The sequence below is a fragment of the Pangasianodon hypophthalmus genome, chromosome 26, assembly GCF_027358585.1.
Source record: "Pangasianodon hypophthalmus isolate fPanHyp1 chromosome 26, fPanHyp1.pri, whole genome shotgun sequence".
Taxonomy (NCBI): Eukaryota; Metazoa; Chordata; class Actinopteri; order Siluriformes; family Pangasiidae; genus Pangasianodon; species Pangasianodon hypophthalmus.
The window spans coordinates 11,928,360-11,948,234 of NC_069735.1; the positions used below are offsets into that span (position 1 = coordinate 11,928,360).

The 19,875-nt window shown below is 37.5% G+C and overlaps 1 protein-coding gene across 2 annotated transcripts in view; it reads right to left on the reverse strand.

Annotated features, from left to right (window-relative positions):
- vps8 (VPS8 subunit of CORVET complex) overlaps positions 1-19,875 on the reverse strand; it is a 97,051-nt gene that overhangs the window by 64,603 nt on the left and 12,573 nt on the right. For both annotated transcript variants that reach the window (XM_053229764.1, XM_053229763.1), the window contains exons 15-23: positions 19,474-19,548; positions 16,051-16,086; positions 15,884-15,974; positions 15,345-15,391; positions 13,706-13,795; positions 12,400-12,446; positions 4,558-4,780; positions 2,815-2,904; positions 1,096-1,147 (exon numbers count right to left, since the gene is read on the reverse strand). In XM_053229764.1, coding sequence (XP_053085739.1) covers positions 1,096-1,147; positions 2,815-2,904; positions 4,558-4,780; positions 12,400-12,446; positions 13,706-13,795; positions 15,345-15,391; positions 15,884-15,974; positions 16,051-16,086; positions 19,474-19,548 — 751 coding nt within the window. The remainder of the gene's footprint in view (positions 1-1,095; positions 1,148-2,814; positions 2,905-4,557; positions 4,781-12,399; positions 12,447-13,705; positions 13,796-15,344; positions 15,392-15,883; positions 15,975-16,050; positions 16,087-19,473; positions 19,549-19,875) is intronic.

Sequence of the window (19,875 nt, forward strand, 5' to 3'; positions counted from 1 at the left end):
AATAAAACTACAGACAAACAAATGTATGTAAAACATGTCTCAATATGTGCTTTTACCTTCTCAAGTCCATATTCAGGCCCAAAAATGACAAACACAAGTAAGAAAAGAACCCTTAGAATACCGGCTGTGGTGATTTTCACAGTTATGACATTGAGCTAGCTAGATATCTGAGTTATGGAGATTAATCACTTTATTTCATAGTATTCTATTTAGAGAGTCATAGAAGCTAACTAGCAAGCGAGCTCACTATTTGGCTATTTTTTAAACCTCCAGTGACAATCCCTCAGTGTAACACTAGCCACCTAGCTAGCTATTTAATATCTTATTTTATGGCGCTAGAAGCTTGTTAGCTTTTTATTGTTAGCTAACATATTGCAATCACAGCTCCTTATTGTAACACTAGCCAGATTATTTTATAAAAAGTTAAGGCAGATCTAGCTAGCTTTAGCAAGCAGGTGCTCAGTTTTTTGCAGTGGTGACTGATAATTGTTTTCAGTTTTTTGTTTGAAGTAAACAGTGTGTTAAAATCTAATTCTAAATGAAAGAGGTAGAAGGGTAATGTACTCAGAAAACATTAAAACATTGGCTCATTTGTTACAAGCAGTGCCTAATGTGAAAGTTTGTTTTAACATTCATCCAGACGAGGCTCCATTTTAGCCAGGTTAGCTTGCTAGCAATAACCCTGAGGTAACTCTAGTTAGCTGAACACAACTTAATAGCAGATTATTGCTAATCATTTACTACTAGTAAACAACCATTCATTACCACAGTCATGAGCTAGTTTACCTCAGACCTTTGCATGCTAGCAGTAGGAAACTCCTCAGTAAATTTTTGCCGCTAGCTAGCAAACTTAGCTCAACACAAATTAATGGCTGATTGCTACCACTAATTTACTGAATATTTCAACATGTGACATGGCTTGTGAAGCTGAAACTGTTAGCACTAAAGCTAAAAAATAAGCAGGTAGCAGATCTCAGTCTGTTACATGGGTGTTCTCTCTGGGATTCATATTCTTGGTACTAGTAAACAACCGTTAATTACCACAGTTATGAGATAATTAATGGAAGCACAGAGGATTGTGGGAAGCAGATCTACCTGTGAGAGGCTTGCCTTCTCGCAAAGGAGGACCAATCACCTGAAAGAGTTTCTGAAAGCAGGAAGTGAGGGAAAGAAACATTAATTTCACACAAAAAGTGTGTCCCAAAAGGACAAACCTACATGTAATGTTTGTGTGTGTGTGTGTACAAATATATATATATATATATATATATATATATATATATTTATATGTATATATATTTATATATATTATTTATATATATATATATATATATATATATATATATATATATTTACACACATACATACAGCTGAACACTGTGAAGACCAAATTCATAACCCCACCTGTGTCAAAACACGTCACAGGCAGATGTGTGTGTGTGTGTGGATACAAATTATTCTCCAATATCAATTCTCTTTCATCTAGCGCTTCAGAGGATCTCGCCGACTGCAGCGCTTTCATCTTCCTCTTGAGCTAATAGTGCATTCACTACTTCATCACAGACCCACTTACACACACACACACACTCAAACTTTCCAAGCATATCTATCAGCGCACTGTTTATTCTCTCCCAAACCTGAGGAAATTGCCAAACTCATCTAAAAACAAAAGCTGCCCTACACCAGCCATGTCTGGACACATAATCTAATTTACACCACTCACACATTCAAATCTCTCTCTCTTTCCCTCTCACTCCATCTCCATCTCTCTTTCTGTCTCTCTTCCAATGTTCACCCACAGTTCACCCAATAAAATCGACCAATTATAACGTACCATAATATCGCTGAAACTCACAATGATCACGTCTCTTCAGATATTACATAGGAAAACTGCATTCAAGAACTTGATGCTAACAAACATACTGCAGGACACCAGGGCATGCTAATCACTCTCTTTGTGAGTAGAGGTGTCAGGATATTAGAAAATAAGTCAACCAAGTATTTTCTGTAGCTATGGTAAAGACGATGTCACAGTTTTTACGGTTATTTGTGGTGGAACATAATGATAACTTTTAGTAACAGCTTTTGTTCAAACTTTGCTAGTAAAACAATGCTAGTAAATGAGCAATGTTAGTGCACACATGATCATCAGTTTCACCATGTACTTCAAGTAGCCAACTTGTGCAAAAACAGTTACATAAAACCACTCAAGTATATTGGCATTCCCGTTCAACACAGAAACCAGATATTATATAAAAATTCACACAAACATATCACAAAAAATTATCAGAAAGATTTGAACTTTTTGCATTGTCATCTGCTAATCTGGGCTGTAAAACATAAAAATGTCCAGCATAATCTTCAAAACACACAGAAAGCAAAATTTCCATATAATTGAAAATGAACTAATAAAAGTTGTTTGCAGTAAGTGGCTTGTTTTTTATGTTTTATTCATTTTTATTAAAAAAAAAATTATTATGCTACCGGGACAAAAAGTATTGTCGTGTGTCACCTCTTTCTCAAGGTCAGGTGTCTAAGCTATTAACATTTTACAATAAGGCATTGCTAATTATTGATGTGATTACGTTTTTATCCAGGCAGATTCTATCTGAGATTATAATTACTTGTAATTTGAATAGTTAGACCAGATAATATTATATTGTCGAATCCTAAAATCTGTATTTGCGACAAAATGTTCATATCACTCACACACTAATGGGAATAACACTATTATTTCACTGATATGAAATCTTTGTTAATACACTACAATTTGAGAAGAAGCTGTACTAATGTTACGAGTGTTGTGTGTGTTACCTCCATGGGGCTGACGTAATCGTTCATGCCACTGTTGAACACGTACATCATGGCATCGTAGAGCTGGTTATCCCAACACATCTGCACCACCTACACACAGCCACACACCACACAATAAACATGTTAGCTCTTAAACAGGAAAGGGCAGCAGAATCTGAGTGCAGTGTGGGAAAAGGTGCAGAACAAATGCATTATTCAGGACACAGAACATGGGACATAAAACTCAGGATGTGAGAGTTAGGATGTGGAACTTCAAAGCTGGAACTCCGGATATGGAATTCAGGACGTGGAATTCCAGACACTGAATTAAATATGGTTGAAGAGAACAAAGTGAGTGTACGGCGTGGCTTGTGATGTGGAAATTCAAGCGTGAAACTCTGAATACAGAAACTTGGGATATGGAATTCCAAACACTGAAGAAGAAAAAATAAATGCATGTCTAGTTTCTAATACTATATAGGGGTGAATGATGCATTGTGACATGATGCATTGTGGAAATCGTGGAAATGTGCGATTCACATCCTGGAAATCAGCATTCTATTAATTATGCATGTAATGCTGTTGCATTGTTTGAATACCAGGGGTCCCAATCTGCACACCCCATTGAGTTAAAATATATAGAGAATACTCTGGTCACATGACCACATTCTTTCTTAGAGAGACTGCAAGATTTGCACTTGTAAAGTCCGATAGTTCCAGCGACCAACACACGATATATAGTTACACAGGCATGTTATAACAGTTAAAAGAACTCCTCAGTAGCTTTCAAGCAACACCAGAGGTCGTGGAAATCAGGCATTTTAGCCGACTTTGGAGCTCTATTTCTGCTTCAGAGCTCATTATGTTTCAGTTGATCATTTTCAAAGTCCCCAGGTAAGACAATTTGTGTATACTTTGTATATTCAATCAAACTCTTTGGGAGAATTTATACATTTATTTATTTATTTTTAAGATATGTTTAATAGCATTTATCTATCAATTTTTGATCTACTTAGTTTTATACAGACAAATACGCACATTGTTTTGCATTGTTTACAATTCAGAAATAAACAAAGAGCATTTTCAGTCATAATTTTTGTTCAGTCATAAGTTTTATTCAAACTATTCTGAGAATTGAATTGAATCAAAATCGTGAAGCCAGTATCACAAATCGAATCGAATCGTGACTGGAGTGTATTGTTGAACCCCTGATGCATATACTAATAATACATTAATACCTGTGCCAAAATCAAGAGACCCTAACCAATTAAATACATTTATATACATTAGATACAATTAAATGCACCTTAAATCTGAAATAAAAGTAACTCTAAATATGAAAACAAATTGAAACACTGTCTGGATCTGCACTTATTCCATTAGTAAACAAAAAACGGTACCAATTTGGGATTAATTTAGAATTCACCCAGAAAACAACAATACGATCAAAGTGCTAATATTTTTACACAGTTTGACTGGCTTCTGTGAGCGTATGACAGCGTTTACAGGTCTACACTAAAAACCGAACGCAGATGGGCCTTGTTGTCATCATGCCCCTGCAGCTGGGTTAATTGTTTCAGATATGGGAGTAGTAAGATGGGTAAAGAGGCGCAGGTGCTGATTACACAATCACGTTGGTTTGATTGCATACATACAAACAAATGAAAACAAACGTAGATGGATGTGGAGAAGTGAAATATTTATCCGGCGTATCTATTCACACACCCAACCACACTCAGTCAGGAACCTTGAGGCCAGACCCACCTGCTGTATATCCAGGTTGGTGATGTCCATGTGCACCAGGCAGCCCTCCACACTCTCCATCATACCATTTTCTTGGAAGTAACTGAGGAGGTCCCTCATGACGGGCGCTGTCAGGCAGCCAATCCGCTCGCTCAGAATGTACGGCTCGAGACTCTCCAAGAAGACACCCTTAGCCACCGAGTTCTCCACCAGCCTCGAGTAGATCTGGTTAAACAGCAGATCCCTGAAAAAAAAACAGAACATTTGCCTCAGACCACATGGCGCATTCAACTGGAATTTGTGTTTTTGATGTGGGAAGTCAAACATAATGCATTCTTTGTTCAAGCGGGTTGAACTGCTGCTGTAATCATAAAGACTGTCCTGTCCTCATCCCAGGACTCTTACTCTTACAATCTCCTACTGAACATGCTTTAAACACACTTAGTACTGTTTGTCTTTACTCTTCTACACCTAATCCTACTATCCATCGTCACTCAGAAGAGGATGGGTTCTCTTTTGAGTCCGAGCCCTCTCAAGGTTTCTTCCTCATGTCACCTCACCGTTGCCAATGGTTTGCTCATTAGGGATCCACATCCAGATTTCTTTAATGCTAATCTGTGATAATGTCTTTTGTTAAAAGAGACATACAAATAAAATTGTCTGCCTTTGATCTGTACTATGAAACTTCTTCTATCAGTACTCAGTACTGGTTAAAAAATCATTGAGTCACATGCTGCTCCTACCGTGCTACCTGATCAAAGTACAAACCCTGATTACTGTCTACTGACTGTTACTCAAACACACACACACACACACACACACACAGCATATCATCTCACTATACTCTGTTATCCACATTATACTTCAGATATTCTACACAACCCATGAGCAAAGCTTAACCCTGGAACTCTTATGGTATTAGTGCAATATTTAGTAAGATAAACACACAAACCTGAAGTTGAGTGAAAAGCATTTCAGCTGAGGTGATGTTCATCAAGCACATGACATACAGGACAGATGAGGCACTCTGACAAGAAAAGGAAGTGACCTATAGCCTTCTAGGAAACCATTAACCTTTTCTGCTCTACATTAAGGTCTTTAACTTGTAAATTGCAGACAGACTATAATGCCACAGAACTAAGCAGACTGAGTCGCTCCTGTCAGTCAGAATAAATTTTACTGGCAGGTTCAAACCATGTATTCCAAATGCCGTGACACGCTAAAGTTTGCTTTAGTTATTTGGGCAGGGCTTCCAAAACTTATTGGCCAAATGAGCCCAAAATATACATTATAAATTTTCTCTGACCCCAAGCCTTGACATTTTGGTTTCTCCTCATTAGTTACTGTCACACTTGCAAATCCATATTCAGTAATTGTTTCAGTATATTTTCACAAAGTTTTCTTTACTATTGTTGTTCCACTGAGTTAGCTGATATTGTTGATGAACTAGCAGTAGATTTGTCCAAATCTGAAATTTGCTTATTGTTCATAGTATGTACTCTATTAATTTGAATGTGAACAGAGAGCTGTACCTAATAAACTGGCGATTCAGCATACATGTGAGAAATATTGCACACCTCGGATAAGTAGTATTTTTTGCTTTTGACAAATGTAAAAATGTTTGCAGTGGTCAAATCGTTCAGCTGTTCTTTTAAAGCTATACAGCATTTCTGAGCAAAGAGCAATTCAAATGATTAAAAAAATAATGCACAATGCCATTCCCTTGTTTCAACAAAATCTCAAAGAAACAGAAGGAGGAAAAAGCAACATGGAATTAGGTTACTGTAATTCAAACCTCAACACATAACTTTTTTTTAAAATACACATGGTAAGGAAAGGACAAGAGAGTGGCAGAGATAACAAGGAAGAGGAAAGAAGGAGATAATGAACGAGAGACAGAGAGAGAAAAAGAGACAGAAAGCACAATGGGACCAGGGGTTGAGGCTGATAATAAATCCACTGAGACATGCAAATAGTTTGAGATCAGCGAACGGCAAGCATCAAACTTCTACTTCCAGACACAGATCAAGGCAACACACAGCAGCAATTTCAGCAGTTACACACACTGCTCTGAAGTGATGTATTATTTTTGTGAAGTACTTCAACCAAGTGTATTTACATGCAAGAAATTTCAATTCACCTGATAATTCAATCACCACTTTTAAATGAACCTAAGTACTTTGACTAAAGTTGAAACTCCAGGTCTTCATGAGTCAGTCAATAATTTTCCAGTATCATGATTATAATAAAACACATTCTGTAATTTATTAATTACATCTTGTGTAAACAAATGCCACTTCAGACTTTCAACACATACCATATTTCTGTCTATAGGATGAAAACATTGTTATCTATATGTTTGTGTGCACAGTTTTATTTTTAATAATTGATAATCAAGCTTTGCAAGCAAGCAATGGTCAGTGGTGCACCCCCATACACATCTTGTTTGACTTGATGAATACACAATTTGTTTCTACACAAAAGTAGGATAATATACAGGTAAATTAATACGACCGAGGGTAATACATTTCCACCATTTGAAGACCAAATACACCCATTTACTAAGTCTTAATAATGAGAATGTTTATCAAAATTGTGCCTTAGTATCTCAAAGTAATGACAAAGTTTCTTGTATTTCTTTAAAATATTACTAATCAATTCAACTCAATTTTATCTGTGTAACACTTTTAACAATGGCCATTGTCACAACTCATGAGGAAGAAACCTTGAGAGGAACCAGACTCAAAAGGGAACCCACCCTCATCTGAGTGACAATGAATGATGCAATTATAAATAATTCCCTTCTATAACTGTGTACTACCGCCACGGCCCCCAGGGGCAGTTCCACCTTCGATCACTAGAGGGCACCCTTATTCCCTGTGTAGAACAACTTCTTCGGTTGTCAGTCCTATTTCCTGTCATGATCATGCACACCTGTTTGTTATTTTCTGATAAACTACCCTATTTTAGTCCCGTATTTGCTCCCTTTGTTTGTTGGCGTGCTGGGTAAGCCTGTATTAAGTTTGCATTAAGTTCATGTAAGTTTGTGTTCATGGTTAGATTAGTTCCTGTTTGCACTGTGTATTGTTTTGTTCACTAGTTTAAGTCATTCCTAACCCTAGCTTAACATTAGCCTAGCCCCTTATGTCCTAGTTCTTGGCTCCTTTTTCTCTGAGCTAGTTTGTTTCCCTGTTGTCTCTTGTTTTTATTAAAGAAGTTCTGCATCTCCCCTCTGTCTCCATGGACTCGGTTATGACAACTACATGGTCAAAAAGTGCAATTGTGTAAACAGGAAATTCATTATAGTTTTCCACATTAAGACTATTTTGTTGAAGTTATCAACTGTTCACTGACTTGAGTGCAAAACTGTTTGGGGCAATTGCAGTCCTAAGCCATCGTAGCAAGACTGGTCCTATCAATCGCAGTCCAGAGCCATCTTCATGGTTTTTAAGTGGTACCACCCTCAGTAATCTCACTGATCTTTAGTCTGTCCATGTGGGGCCATCCTCAGCAGCAGCGAGTGATTTTCAAGTGATGAGAACTCCAACCAGAAGTAAGGATTACTATAACTACTACTACTTTACTGCATGAAGTTGCATTTCATGTTATTTACTGTGTGTTCGCACATCCAGTGACAACAGCATTCAAAAAGGCTGTACATTATTTTTACATTTACCCTATACACAGAGACACACTCATGTCTACACTCTTATGTTGTGTTCATATCATATTTGCCTCACTGTCAGTTTTATAATTGACACATAATTCATTCTTCATTAAACTTGCCACAGCACATCAAATCACCTGCAAGATATTCTCTAGTCATATATCCAGATCTCTAGTTTCACTAGAATCTGGTAAGAGATACTATATGTTTAAAAATGTATACACACATCCCTAGTCATAGCCCTACACACTGACTGTCTCCCTATTCTAATAACTATGACTGTGTAGAAGAAATATCCCTGATCAGTATTCTCATTACTGCGCTCTACCTTTCACCACTACAGATAAGACATGAGAGAACATGAGGAACAAGGGCATCTAATTACACACAATGTGTTTACATGACAAACATGATTCTCCCTAGAGAGAAAATTTAGCACATACTGGGATCTGGCTGTGAAACCAAGACAAGCCCTAGCAGCCAAGACCACGTTTTCACAGCAGATCAGTATATAAGGGAAACTGAGTGTGTGTGCTCAAGTGTTACTAGCTATCACCAAAATGCAGATGAAACAGGGACAGATGGAGAGGGATGGGGGAGGGCGATGATGATGAAATGTGAGGGAGAATTTCTGCTCTTCCTAAACTCAAGCTGATGTTCAGGACATTAATGTGTGTGTCTGTATGAGCTTCGCCTCCGGATACTGTGTGTGTGTGTGTGTGTGTGTGTGTGTGTGTGTGTGTGTGTGTGAGCGAGAGAGAGAAAGAGTTTTCTCCTGTCAGATTAATGTACTCCAAATACCATCACAACACTATATGAAGATTTGCACACACTGCATCACTCCTGCGATAGTCATAGCTTCAGATGTCAAAACTTTCTGACAGATTAGAGCCTATGATTATACAACATTACCATGCTAAGTGTAATACAGTGCAATTTGAATCATCCTATGCCTTTTCTTAGATATTTACCAACACATCTGAGGGAAATGTTTCTATTCCAGACAGATTTGTCTCGTTTCCACTGTCGCTGTGACATTATAATGTCCATAAAGACATTAAACAGCCATAAACACCTACATGTTAAACAGCCATATACAGCTACATGTCCATAAACAGCTACTTTAGCTAGCAAAATCATTAGCTACTTATATTCTGTGAACATTACACATGAATGGCTAACTCTAATTAGCATTTACTGCTTCAAATTCACAAGTTGTGAGAGAATGTTTATATGTTTCATTATGTTTATGTTTAATTAAAGTGTAATTCTAGTCATACAGAGCCTTTTTTTATATTATACACAATGAGGAAAATGTTAATATTCTCAATATTTTGTGTAATTTCCACTGTCACTGTGCCTTTACAGTGTCCATAAAGATGAAATAGCTAGATATTAGCTAGCTAATGTTGATGTTTCTCAATATAGCAGAAGCCATGGATGTTCAGTTTGTGTAGATGTTCATGTTCAGATGCTAAGTGCAGTTGAAGTGAAATTAGAATCTAGTTTCAGGATTTCACTAACTTTTGCCTCATTTCTACTGTTACTCTCCCTTTGCATTGTCCATATGAAAGACTTAATGTCTGTTTGCTAGATAGTTAAGCTGTTAGTGCTGGTTATTAACTAGCTTATTGTCAGTGTACATATTACAGGTCCAAACAACATTGTTTCTCCCAGCTTTGATTACTTAAATGACAATGAGTGTTTATACATATAATGTATAGTACAATGTGTAATGTGCATTACACTATATATATATATATATATATATATATATATATACATACAAACATACACAGTACTGTGCAAAAGTCTTAGGCGCCCTATTTTTTTTAGTACGATCCTTGTTATAGATTTTTATTTAATGTAGACTTCTACATTATTGATTCAGTACAAAAACATTTTAGATTTCCAAACATTAGTTTTCCAGCCCAAAATTAAATGTTACAAAAACATAAAGAAAGCAGCATATTACATAAGAGACCACTTTCAGACAAAAACAAACATAATGAAGGCCGCGTAAGAATGAAGGCTTCCGTAAGAATAGCATCAGCCCTCCTTAAGGATGAAATGCAATTATTCTAATAAATAAGTTTTGAATGTTTTTTTTTTTTTTTTTTTGAAAAACATGGCACTCCAACTGAGAAATTAGGTTTTAGCATAATCCTGTAAACCACTGGCCAGTTTCTGTGATATGAAGATTCAGTACTCACACATGTTTAATATCTAGCTGAAGTGCCTCATATCTTTTTGTGAGCCAGAACTATAAGGGCTGAAACCTTTGTGGGTTCAGGTAAAGGTAAACGCTAATATCTTTGGACAGAAAACACTTCAAAAAAAACAGCTGAGCGAACTGACCTTTATACTGAAATAAAAATAAATAAAATTATAGGTTACAGTTCTAATATAACTCTTGAGACAGCTTTTATCTTAAAGCTGGAGTAGAGCGTGGCAACAGTCAAGATCAACTGTCCTGGCAAGTAAACAGATTTTTAGTATATTTTTAGAAATAGTGAACTGTTTAACCTTTCATTCACATGAGTGGTGATGCTCAAATCGGCTAGAAATCATTCATTTTGGATTTGAGCTGGCTACAGCTTCAGGATTCAGAGCATCTGTTAACAAAGTAGGTGGGACAGCAATGCAAAAAAGTTTAGCAGCTCAACTAACTAAAACTAACTATTTAACTAACTAAAAGTTTGACTAACAAAATTGGAAGCAAAGCGTTGTGGCAACTACAGGATGAGGTTTTTTTTTCCAAAATGTGCCTTAAACATACGAAAATCACATTTATTCTTAATAAATAGTGTCTTTCAATGGCCTTGTATAACCTAGAAATGACCTTTAAAAACAGGGTTGATCGTCTTGACCCCCAAAACACGCTGAGTACCCACAGACTAAAGTACCCTCGCATTTGGAGAGCTCTTCACATATCCTCACGGGCTAAATAAAAAAGGCTGATCTGAGAACAGCTGAAGACTGGAGGTTAACAGAAGCAGTGTGTCAAGAGCTGAATGTCCCACTGCTCTCAGAGCTCGAGTTCAAGAGGAGCAATTAAAGCAATGAGGTGTCAGAGAGTGCACCGAGGACTCACTGGGGGCGTGTGGTAGTTAAAGGAAATCGGTTCTTCTTTGTTCTTGTTCACTTGAACAGACCCCATGGGGTGCTGAGTTACAGACGTAGACATGTGCATGTGCATACACACATTCTTGCTAACAATTCACACACATCTAACTGACAAGTGCTAAAGTTCTCTGCTGCTTATTAAGGCTCAGAACTGCACCAGCTCTGCACCACCTCTGCACCACCTCGTACAGCCTTTCTATAACCTGCTGCTCACTGTCTAATTTTATTATTTTTATATAATTTTATGTGTTATACAAGTATTACTACAAATACACACAAACACAGATGGGGAACAGACAGATGAAATGCACACGACAGAAGGAAAGAGCTGCTCAAAGTAATCCTGCAAAAACTCAAAAACATGATTTTTAAATGGAGGATTTTTTTACTCCTCTTGGTATGTTTATATAGACTGGTGCTCAAATTTGTTAAAATAGCTCTAAATTAACATTTTTCATTTTAAAACAGCAGCTACTTTGGGTAAAAAACAAACAAACAAAGGATTCAGGAAAGATCACGTATAAGCTCAGGTTGTGACGTCACAAATTAAGCTTGGACCTATTATGGTCGATATGCAAATTATTGCATGGCAGTGAAGCTTTAATGCACAGAATTAGCCGATAGGTTAGCAAGCTAGCAAGATAACTTCTCAAATGTTATCAGTGAACAAAAATGTGGTTGGTATGGTAACGTTATATTATGACAGTTTTGGCTGCTGTGAAATAAATCAGCAGAGCATGTGATGATGCAAATAGCAACTCAGATATGGGAAATAGGGTGTGTCTTATTTACATATTCATTCATATTCATAGGTCTTGCTGTTTTTTAATGAGGGTAAATGTGTAGAGACGATCTTGGGCTATGTTTTAGTAGTTTCCTGGGCATAAAAACATATTAAACAACATATTATTCTGATTTGTAACGACTTAAAATTGGAGATGAAAGTAATGCTGCTTTTGTGCTGCATAAATCTGACCTATATAAATCTTCTATGACTTGCACTTGAGTGGTGTGTGTGTGTGTGTGTGGGAGAGCTGTAGGGTGTTTTCAGTGCTTGATGCATGACTTACGTCCTCTGCAGAAGCAGACAGTAATCCACCACGACAGGAATCATGTCCTAAAGAGACAGAGAGAGAAAGAGTGTGTAGGGTGAGGGAAGAGCTGACATTGCCTGAGCACTGCTGTTTCTGGTTCATGACTGACACTAAATGATAAACCTTAAGCTTTAAAGCAAAATGAAATTTCCCAGACAGCCAAAACATGATATACTCTATTTAAACATGATATGGAGTTTGTATCTTTAGCTTCACATTGGATGTAATACCATTTTGTCCTTCCATATTAAAAGATATATATACAAATTAAATTGGTAATTTAATCTAATTCTGCCTTCAAACTTTAGGCCACACCCCCTATCTGAGTCTCATACTTTGTTAACAAACCGTGTGCTCAGGAAGAAAGTGATTTGGCTTCGAGATAAATCTGTTTTCACATCATTTCATCAACGTTTAAAGATATAGTGTGTCAGAAAACACAGAAACAAGTCTACTTGAGATACTGAACAATGACGAACATTTTGTGGCCATGTGGCATCTTAGACACAGCCATAACTTAAAAAATTAAATATAAACCTAGGTTAAAACAGTGGCATAGGGTTGCACTGAATATATATTTTTCATTATTTTTTGAGTGAATATGTTGTGGAAATGTATCATTTGTACAATAGATTCAAAATCCTCGCAACACAGCAATAGGCAAAGAATAAAACATCTTTCTAGTAATCTTTCAAAGAAAAAATAAAATTCATTACTAATTAATACTGAGATCAAGGACAATGATGAAAAAATAACAACAACATTGAAACATTGAATAATCCAATGTTATTACTCTTAACATATCCAATTAACTAAATCTTTTTACCGTGGCTATTGAACTTGATGAGGAATGATATGGATAACAGACTGCATGCACATAACAGTAATGGATAACAGACTGCATGCACATAAGGCAGAGATGGCTATTTAAAATAAATTACCACATACTTTCACAATCAGCTGGAGGATTGAAAACATCTTAAATCACCTTCTTGTGCACATGATTTTATTTGATATTAAACTGGTACCTATAAAACATTAACATCGGTGGTACAAAGCAAGACTAAAGACGCAAACTTCAAACACCAAACATGTTTCAGCTGACTAACTTTTGGGGTCAAGGGAAAATTGTGTACATCTTGGGACCCAAAAACAGGAATTTTCCCATAAGCTCACGTACACAGCAGTAGATAAATAAGTAGGTAGTAGATAAACATAAATAGCTATAAAAAAATGATGAGGTATAATAAGGTGATACAAGGGCTTCTATAGCCTCATCTACCTGGAAGTGTTGCTCCAGCAGCTGGATCTTGCCCTGCTCAGGACACTTCTTTAGCATGCGCTCTACATACTGGAACAAGATCTCCACCATCTGCGACAAGATGAGAGACGCACGTTTCCTTCTGTTTCACACTGACTGATGCAACGAACTTGCGTGCACAACCCTAAGCTCACAAAAAGCTCATTATTGTAGATGACAGGATTCTGACTGTATAGATTGGTGTTAGTCAAATTTCCTAACACACATTTAACCTGGTGTGTGCTGATATAGTCATATTGAATCTAATTCTTCATTTAAGACTTCTTAATCTCACTTCAAATGTACGTTAAGACCAAATATGCAGTGATGACACACCAGATATAAAACATCACTTCTCAATCTTCTTTAAAACCTTGTCCTAGTGAAGTGTAAATTAAAGTGAAGTGTAAATTCTTTAGATGTTCACTGAGATCACACAATCACACTTTTGATACTTTCATTTTAAATTAATCTACAAAGAAGTCTAGATTGCACAGCCTTCTGTTTCAAAGAAAAATGTTTGTCCAGAAATGTTCTGTCACAGTCCATTGTCAATGTTGCACATCTGTGTGTTAGATTTCTCGGTCAAAATGAAGTGCACTGTTGTGCAGTGTGGACTGAACGGACAGAATTTGGGGTATATTGAAAAGCATTGCAGAGCGATCATAGTGTGACAGGTATACTTCTTTGCTTCTGGTGTTTAAAAAAAAAAAAAAAAAAAAAAAAAAAAACTAAGAAGAGTACTGGAATTCACCTTAAATTCTTACTATGTAATTTCACATGCTAAGGATCTGCGTAAATCCTGTTGTTTTACATTTTTCCTGTCATTTCTCATATCTTTTTTGTTTTTTTCCTCCGAGGCTTGGCTATTTATAATCTCAGTTTGTAATATTACAACATAAGCTCAACAGTTTCATCCAGTCACGTTCAATATGTAAATTGTTAAAGGTTAACAAATGTACGTGGAATGTATCCTCAAGCCACAGAACATGTGCTAGCTAGCCAACTTACTTATGGTAAGGTAATATTTAACAGGTTAATCTAATGTTAAACAAAATCACTGAGAAAATGATCATGCAAATCAAGCCTCAGAAACTGAAATCGCATTTGTGTCAACATGAGCTTGCTTACCACGCGTTAGCTCATTGGCTAGCTGTGTGACATGGCAGGGGGACGTGGGTTGTGTCCAAATTGGGCATTCGTGCATAATTATGCATATTCATACACGCTTGCCCTTTCAATTAAGGTACATGTGTAGTGATGTTGTGATGTTCCTGTACATTTTTTTATAGTTTAGACATTATGGTACATTAATGGTATTTTAATGACACTTTCAGGGGTAGGTTAATAAAAAATATTCTGACTTCTTTTATCTGTGCATGGGTTTGAGTGAGTTTTCTGCCGATGTTAGTGACAGCCAGTTCCCATCTGCTCCAGCTCTCTCCATTCACACAATAGCGAACATCCTTGAAGGGCGTTAACAAGCAAAAACAAGTCTTGGATGCTTTTAAAACTTAGTAGGCTGAGTCACTTGGCAGCCTGTCATTCAGTCGCTCAAATGTTTCATGCCTAATTAGCGCTTTCAGAACCTGCAGCGCTTATACGCTATGGCGGGTGTTACCTTGTCAGCCACCACTCCCTTCCGCTTGACAGGGTCGCCGAACAGACCTGGGATATCCATCAAAAAAAGAAATATCACAGCGTGAGAGACTCAATCATTGTAATACCCAAACGAGGCACCAAAAATAAAAAGTCTAGAACCATGGTTCTCAGTGGGGTCCATGAAGCGTAGTCAGGGGGTCTGCATTTTATAATTTTTTTACAGTAGTGGAAACCACAGCCCACTATTATAGAAGCTATTAAACCTAAAAATAATGTAAACAAAAAACTAATGACAATTTTAATAAAAATGCATTATATAGGTGGAAAGGTAGAAATTCTTTGGCTTCAATAAATGAGCAAAATACTACTGTCACATTTAAACTATGTGCCTAATTTTTTGTAAAAAAAAAATCCATGAATTTTCTTTTTAACAGTAAAAACTTTGAGAACCCCTGGTCTAGGAGTGCATGACTATCCCGGCACTCACGATACACACATCTCAGCATTCCAAGATTTGAGTGATAGCCGTCCATGATTGAAAACTGAATGTTAACTCACCCAATACTGCTTTAGCGGTGCCTTCATGGAAAGACCAGGCTAAAGAGAGCGCCTCCGTAAACTTCTCCTGCTTCAATAAGTGATCGACGCGCTGCAAAGAAACAGGTGAATTACTACAGAACTACAGAACTGTAAAGACAAACCCCCCCTAAACATACACCACCTACCTCTCTCCAGTTTCTGAGGGTCATAACATGGACAGACTGCATGAGACAAAACAAACATTATAAGACATAATAAGATTGTGTTTCAGTTGGAAAGTACAGTAGCTATAGCTGAGAGCAAATGTAATGAAACCAGCAAGACATTTAATTAATTTAATTTCAGTTTTTACATTTTAGTTTACTATTACAGGTAACAATAACATGGTCAAATATTTACTAATGAAACAATCAAATATTTCTGATCTTTCTGAATGACTTTTTCATGCTTTGTGCCGTTTCTTTGGGGTGTGAACAAGCTTCTCGAGCTTTGTAGTGCTAGCTCAATACAGATCAATGTCTAATTTGCTGGAAAGAAAAATAGGAGGTAAGCGATGATAAAGAACAACAAATAATAAAAGAACTGGCAATATAAAGTTGTTTTTACTTTATTATATTGACTGTTTGAGACTCACGCTATGATTCATTTTTTATATTCCATTACATTTAGTGATTAATTATACAACCTGTTCATGACTTTTTGCATAATAAACGCTAGCATTAATAGGAAAGGAAAATGGTGTACTAAGCATCTTTCAGTATACCTGTGCAAACCCCCCAAGCAGCACCTACATTCGTGGGAAACACAGCTTTATAAAACGTGGCTTGTAATGGCTACTTTCCTCATTTCCACTGACTCTTAATGACTGCAGACTCCCTAAGTGTTCACGTCTGTTTGAACTTTTCATGCCTAGATCTTAATAGGACTTAAAAAAGCCAACCTTAATGAGGCACATTCTAATAAATTCCAAAGACAACTGCTGACACGGAGTGAACTATATAGGCTGTATGTTGAAATGGGGTTTTAAATGAAACACAACATTAAATGAAAATAAAAATGGGACAGGTACAGGTGGCTATTAAGAACCTACTTCACACTTAGTGTGTATAATTACAAGACAAGCTGAGAAGCATTAAAGAAGTGGCAACAGAAAGCCTGTGTCAATTAGGTATGTCCTGATAAACAGTTATAAAATATATATTGTGGTATTCGGCACGCACAATACAATATCATGACCACCCATGTGTTCCTGTGTCGTTTACGACGAGGGTGCCTACAGTCAGGTCCATAAATATTGGGACATCGACACAATTCTAACATTTTTGGCTCTATACACCACCACAATGGATTTCAAATGAAACGAACAAGATGTGCTTTAACTGCAGACTGTCAGCTTTAATTTGAGGGTATTTACATCCAATTCAGGTGAACGGTGTAGGAATTACAACAGTTTGCATATGTGCCTCCCACTTGTTAAGGGACCAAAAGTAATGGGTCAGAATAATAATCATAAATCAAACTTTCACTTTTTAATACTTGGTTGCAGATCCTTTGCAGTCAATTACAGCCCAAAGTCTGGAACGCATAGACATCACCAGACGCTGGGTTTCATCCCTGGTGGTGCCCTGCCACGCCTCTACTGCAACTGTCTTCAGTTCCTGCTTGTTCTTGGGGCATTTTCCCTTCAGTTTTGTCTTCAGCAAGTGAAATGCATGCTCAATCGGATTCAGGTCAGGTGATTGACTTGGCCATTGCATAACAGTCCACTTCTTTCCCTTCAAAAACTCTTTGGTTGCTTTTGCAGTATGCTTTGGGTCATTGTCCATCTGCACTGTGAAGCGCCGTCGAATGAGTTCTGAAGCATTTGGCTGAATATGAGCAGATAATATTGCCCGAAACACTTCAGAATTCATCCTGCTGCTTTTGTCAGCAGTCACATCATCAATAAATACAAGAGAACCAGTTCCATTGGCACCCATACATGCCCACGCCATGACACTACCACCACCATGCTTCACTGATGAGGTGGTATGCTTAGGATCATGAGCAGTTCCGTTCCTTCTCCATACTCTTCTCTTCCCATCACTCTGGTACATGTTGATCTTGGTCTCATCTGTCCATAGGATGTAGTTCCAGAACTGTGAAGGCTTTTTTAGATGTCGTTTGGCAAACTCTAATCTGTCCTTCCTGTTTTTGAGGCTCACCAATGGTTTACATCTTGTGGTGAACCCTCTGTTTTCTCTCTGGTGAAGTCTTCTCTTGATTGTTGACTTTGACACACATACACCTACCTCCTGGAGAGTGTTCTTGATCTGGCCAACTGTTGTGAAGGGTGTTTTCTTAACCAGGGAAAGAATTCTTCGGTCATCCACCACAGTTGTTTTCCGTGGTCTTCCGGGTCTTTTGGTGTTGCTGAGCTCACCGGCGCGTTCCTTCTTTTTAAGAATGTTCCAAACAGTTGTTTTGGCCACGCCTAATGTTTTTGCTATCTCTCTGATGGGTTTGTTTTGTTTTTTCAGCCTAATGATGGCTTGCTTCACTGATAGTGACAGCTCTTTGGATCTCATCTTCAGAGTTGACAGCAACAGATTCCAAATGCAAATAGCTCACTTGAAATGAACTCTGGACCTTTTATCTGCTTATTGTAATTGGGATAATGAGGGAATAACACACACCTGGCCATGGAACAGCTGAGAAGCCAATTGTCCCATCACTTTTGGTCCCTTAACAAGTGGGAGGCACATATGCAAACTGTTGTAATTCCTACACCGTTCACCTGATTTGGATGTAAATACCCTCAAATTAAAGCTGACAGTCTGCAGTTAAAGCACATCTTGTTCGTTTCATTTGAAATCCATTGTGGTGGAAATGGATAGAATGTTAGAATTGTGTCAATGTCCCAATATTTATGGACCTGACTGCATGTAGGGAGCATTATCTGTCTGACAAATTGGAAGACGCATTGCAAGCGCTCTGTTCGACCGTCACCAAAGATTGAAAAACATGAGCGGTAGCATTACCCAAATGTTATTCCTCAGTCAGTATCAACGGAGTAGCTTAAATACAATATTGTGATAATATTGCAAACTGTGAGAAAGCAATTAGGTTGAGCAATTAAGCCACAATACGAGTGCTTGTCTCCTTTTTCTACACTGTACATTCTGATTACAGTGACCCACTGACACTTTTACAAGAACCAGTCTTTCTCTCCCTCCCTGTTTCACTCCCTCTCAGGTAACTGGCAGTTCACGGAGGGCGGCAAGGGGAGCAGACCTTGATGAATATTCACGCGATTCACATTATGCGTGCTGTCCAATTAGCATAATTGCAGTGGCGTGTGCCAAAAGCTCAGCGAGACGTGATGAAGGAGTCAGCCAGAAATCACAGCTTTCCCCCCTTCATTTAGCTTCGATTTTCTGCCTACTACTACACACACAATCTGTACAAAGCCTTCTCATACAAAACAACATCATGAACAAAATGTTAAGAAAGAAAAAGGGCACTTAATGAGTGTCAGTCTTAAAGCACCTTCACAAATAAAGGTTAAAAGTGATTATAAGTTAAACTGTCTCTTGTTTTGTATTTTTTTTTTTTTTTTACAGCCATACTTTTGTTCCCAGGTAGACGATCTGGCCTCCGTAGCTGCACACAGACTGGTAACACGCCTTCTCTCCCACCAAAGCCTGCAGAATGAAGAGAGCATATTTTGCTTATATTTGATGATGATCATGCCATTCATTTACCACAGAATCCATCCGAAATCTGATTCCCAACTATCCAGCTGACTGTATTTGTGTATCGCTTTTGTCCATCTGAAATAACAAGCTAAAGCCTCATTTCACAAGCATGCATAACATTTAATTAATGCCAAAACCAAGGTAATCCATATCACAAATATATCTGTATTACCAGTGTAAATATAACTAAGTGAAGCAAAGAAGCTGTAGCCTGTGTACCTGTCAGTCCCAGTGTGGGAGGCGTGGCCTATGTATCTGTCAGTCACAATGAAG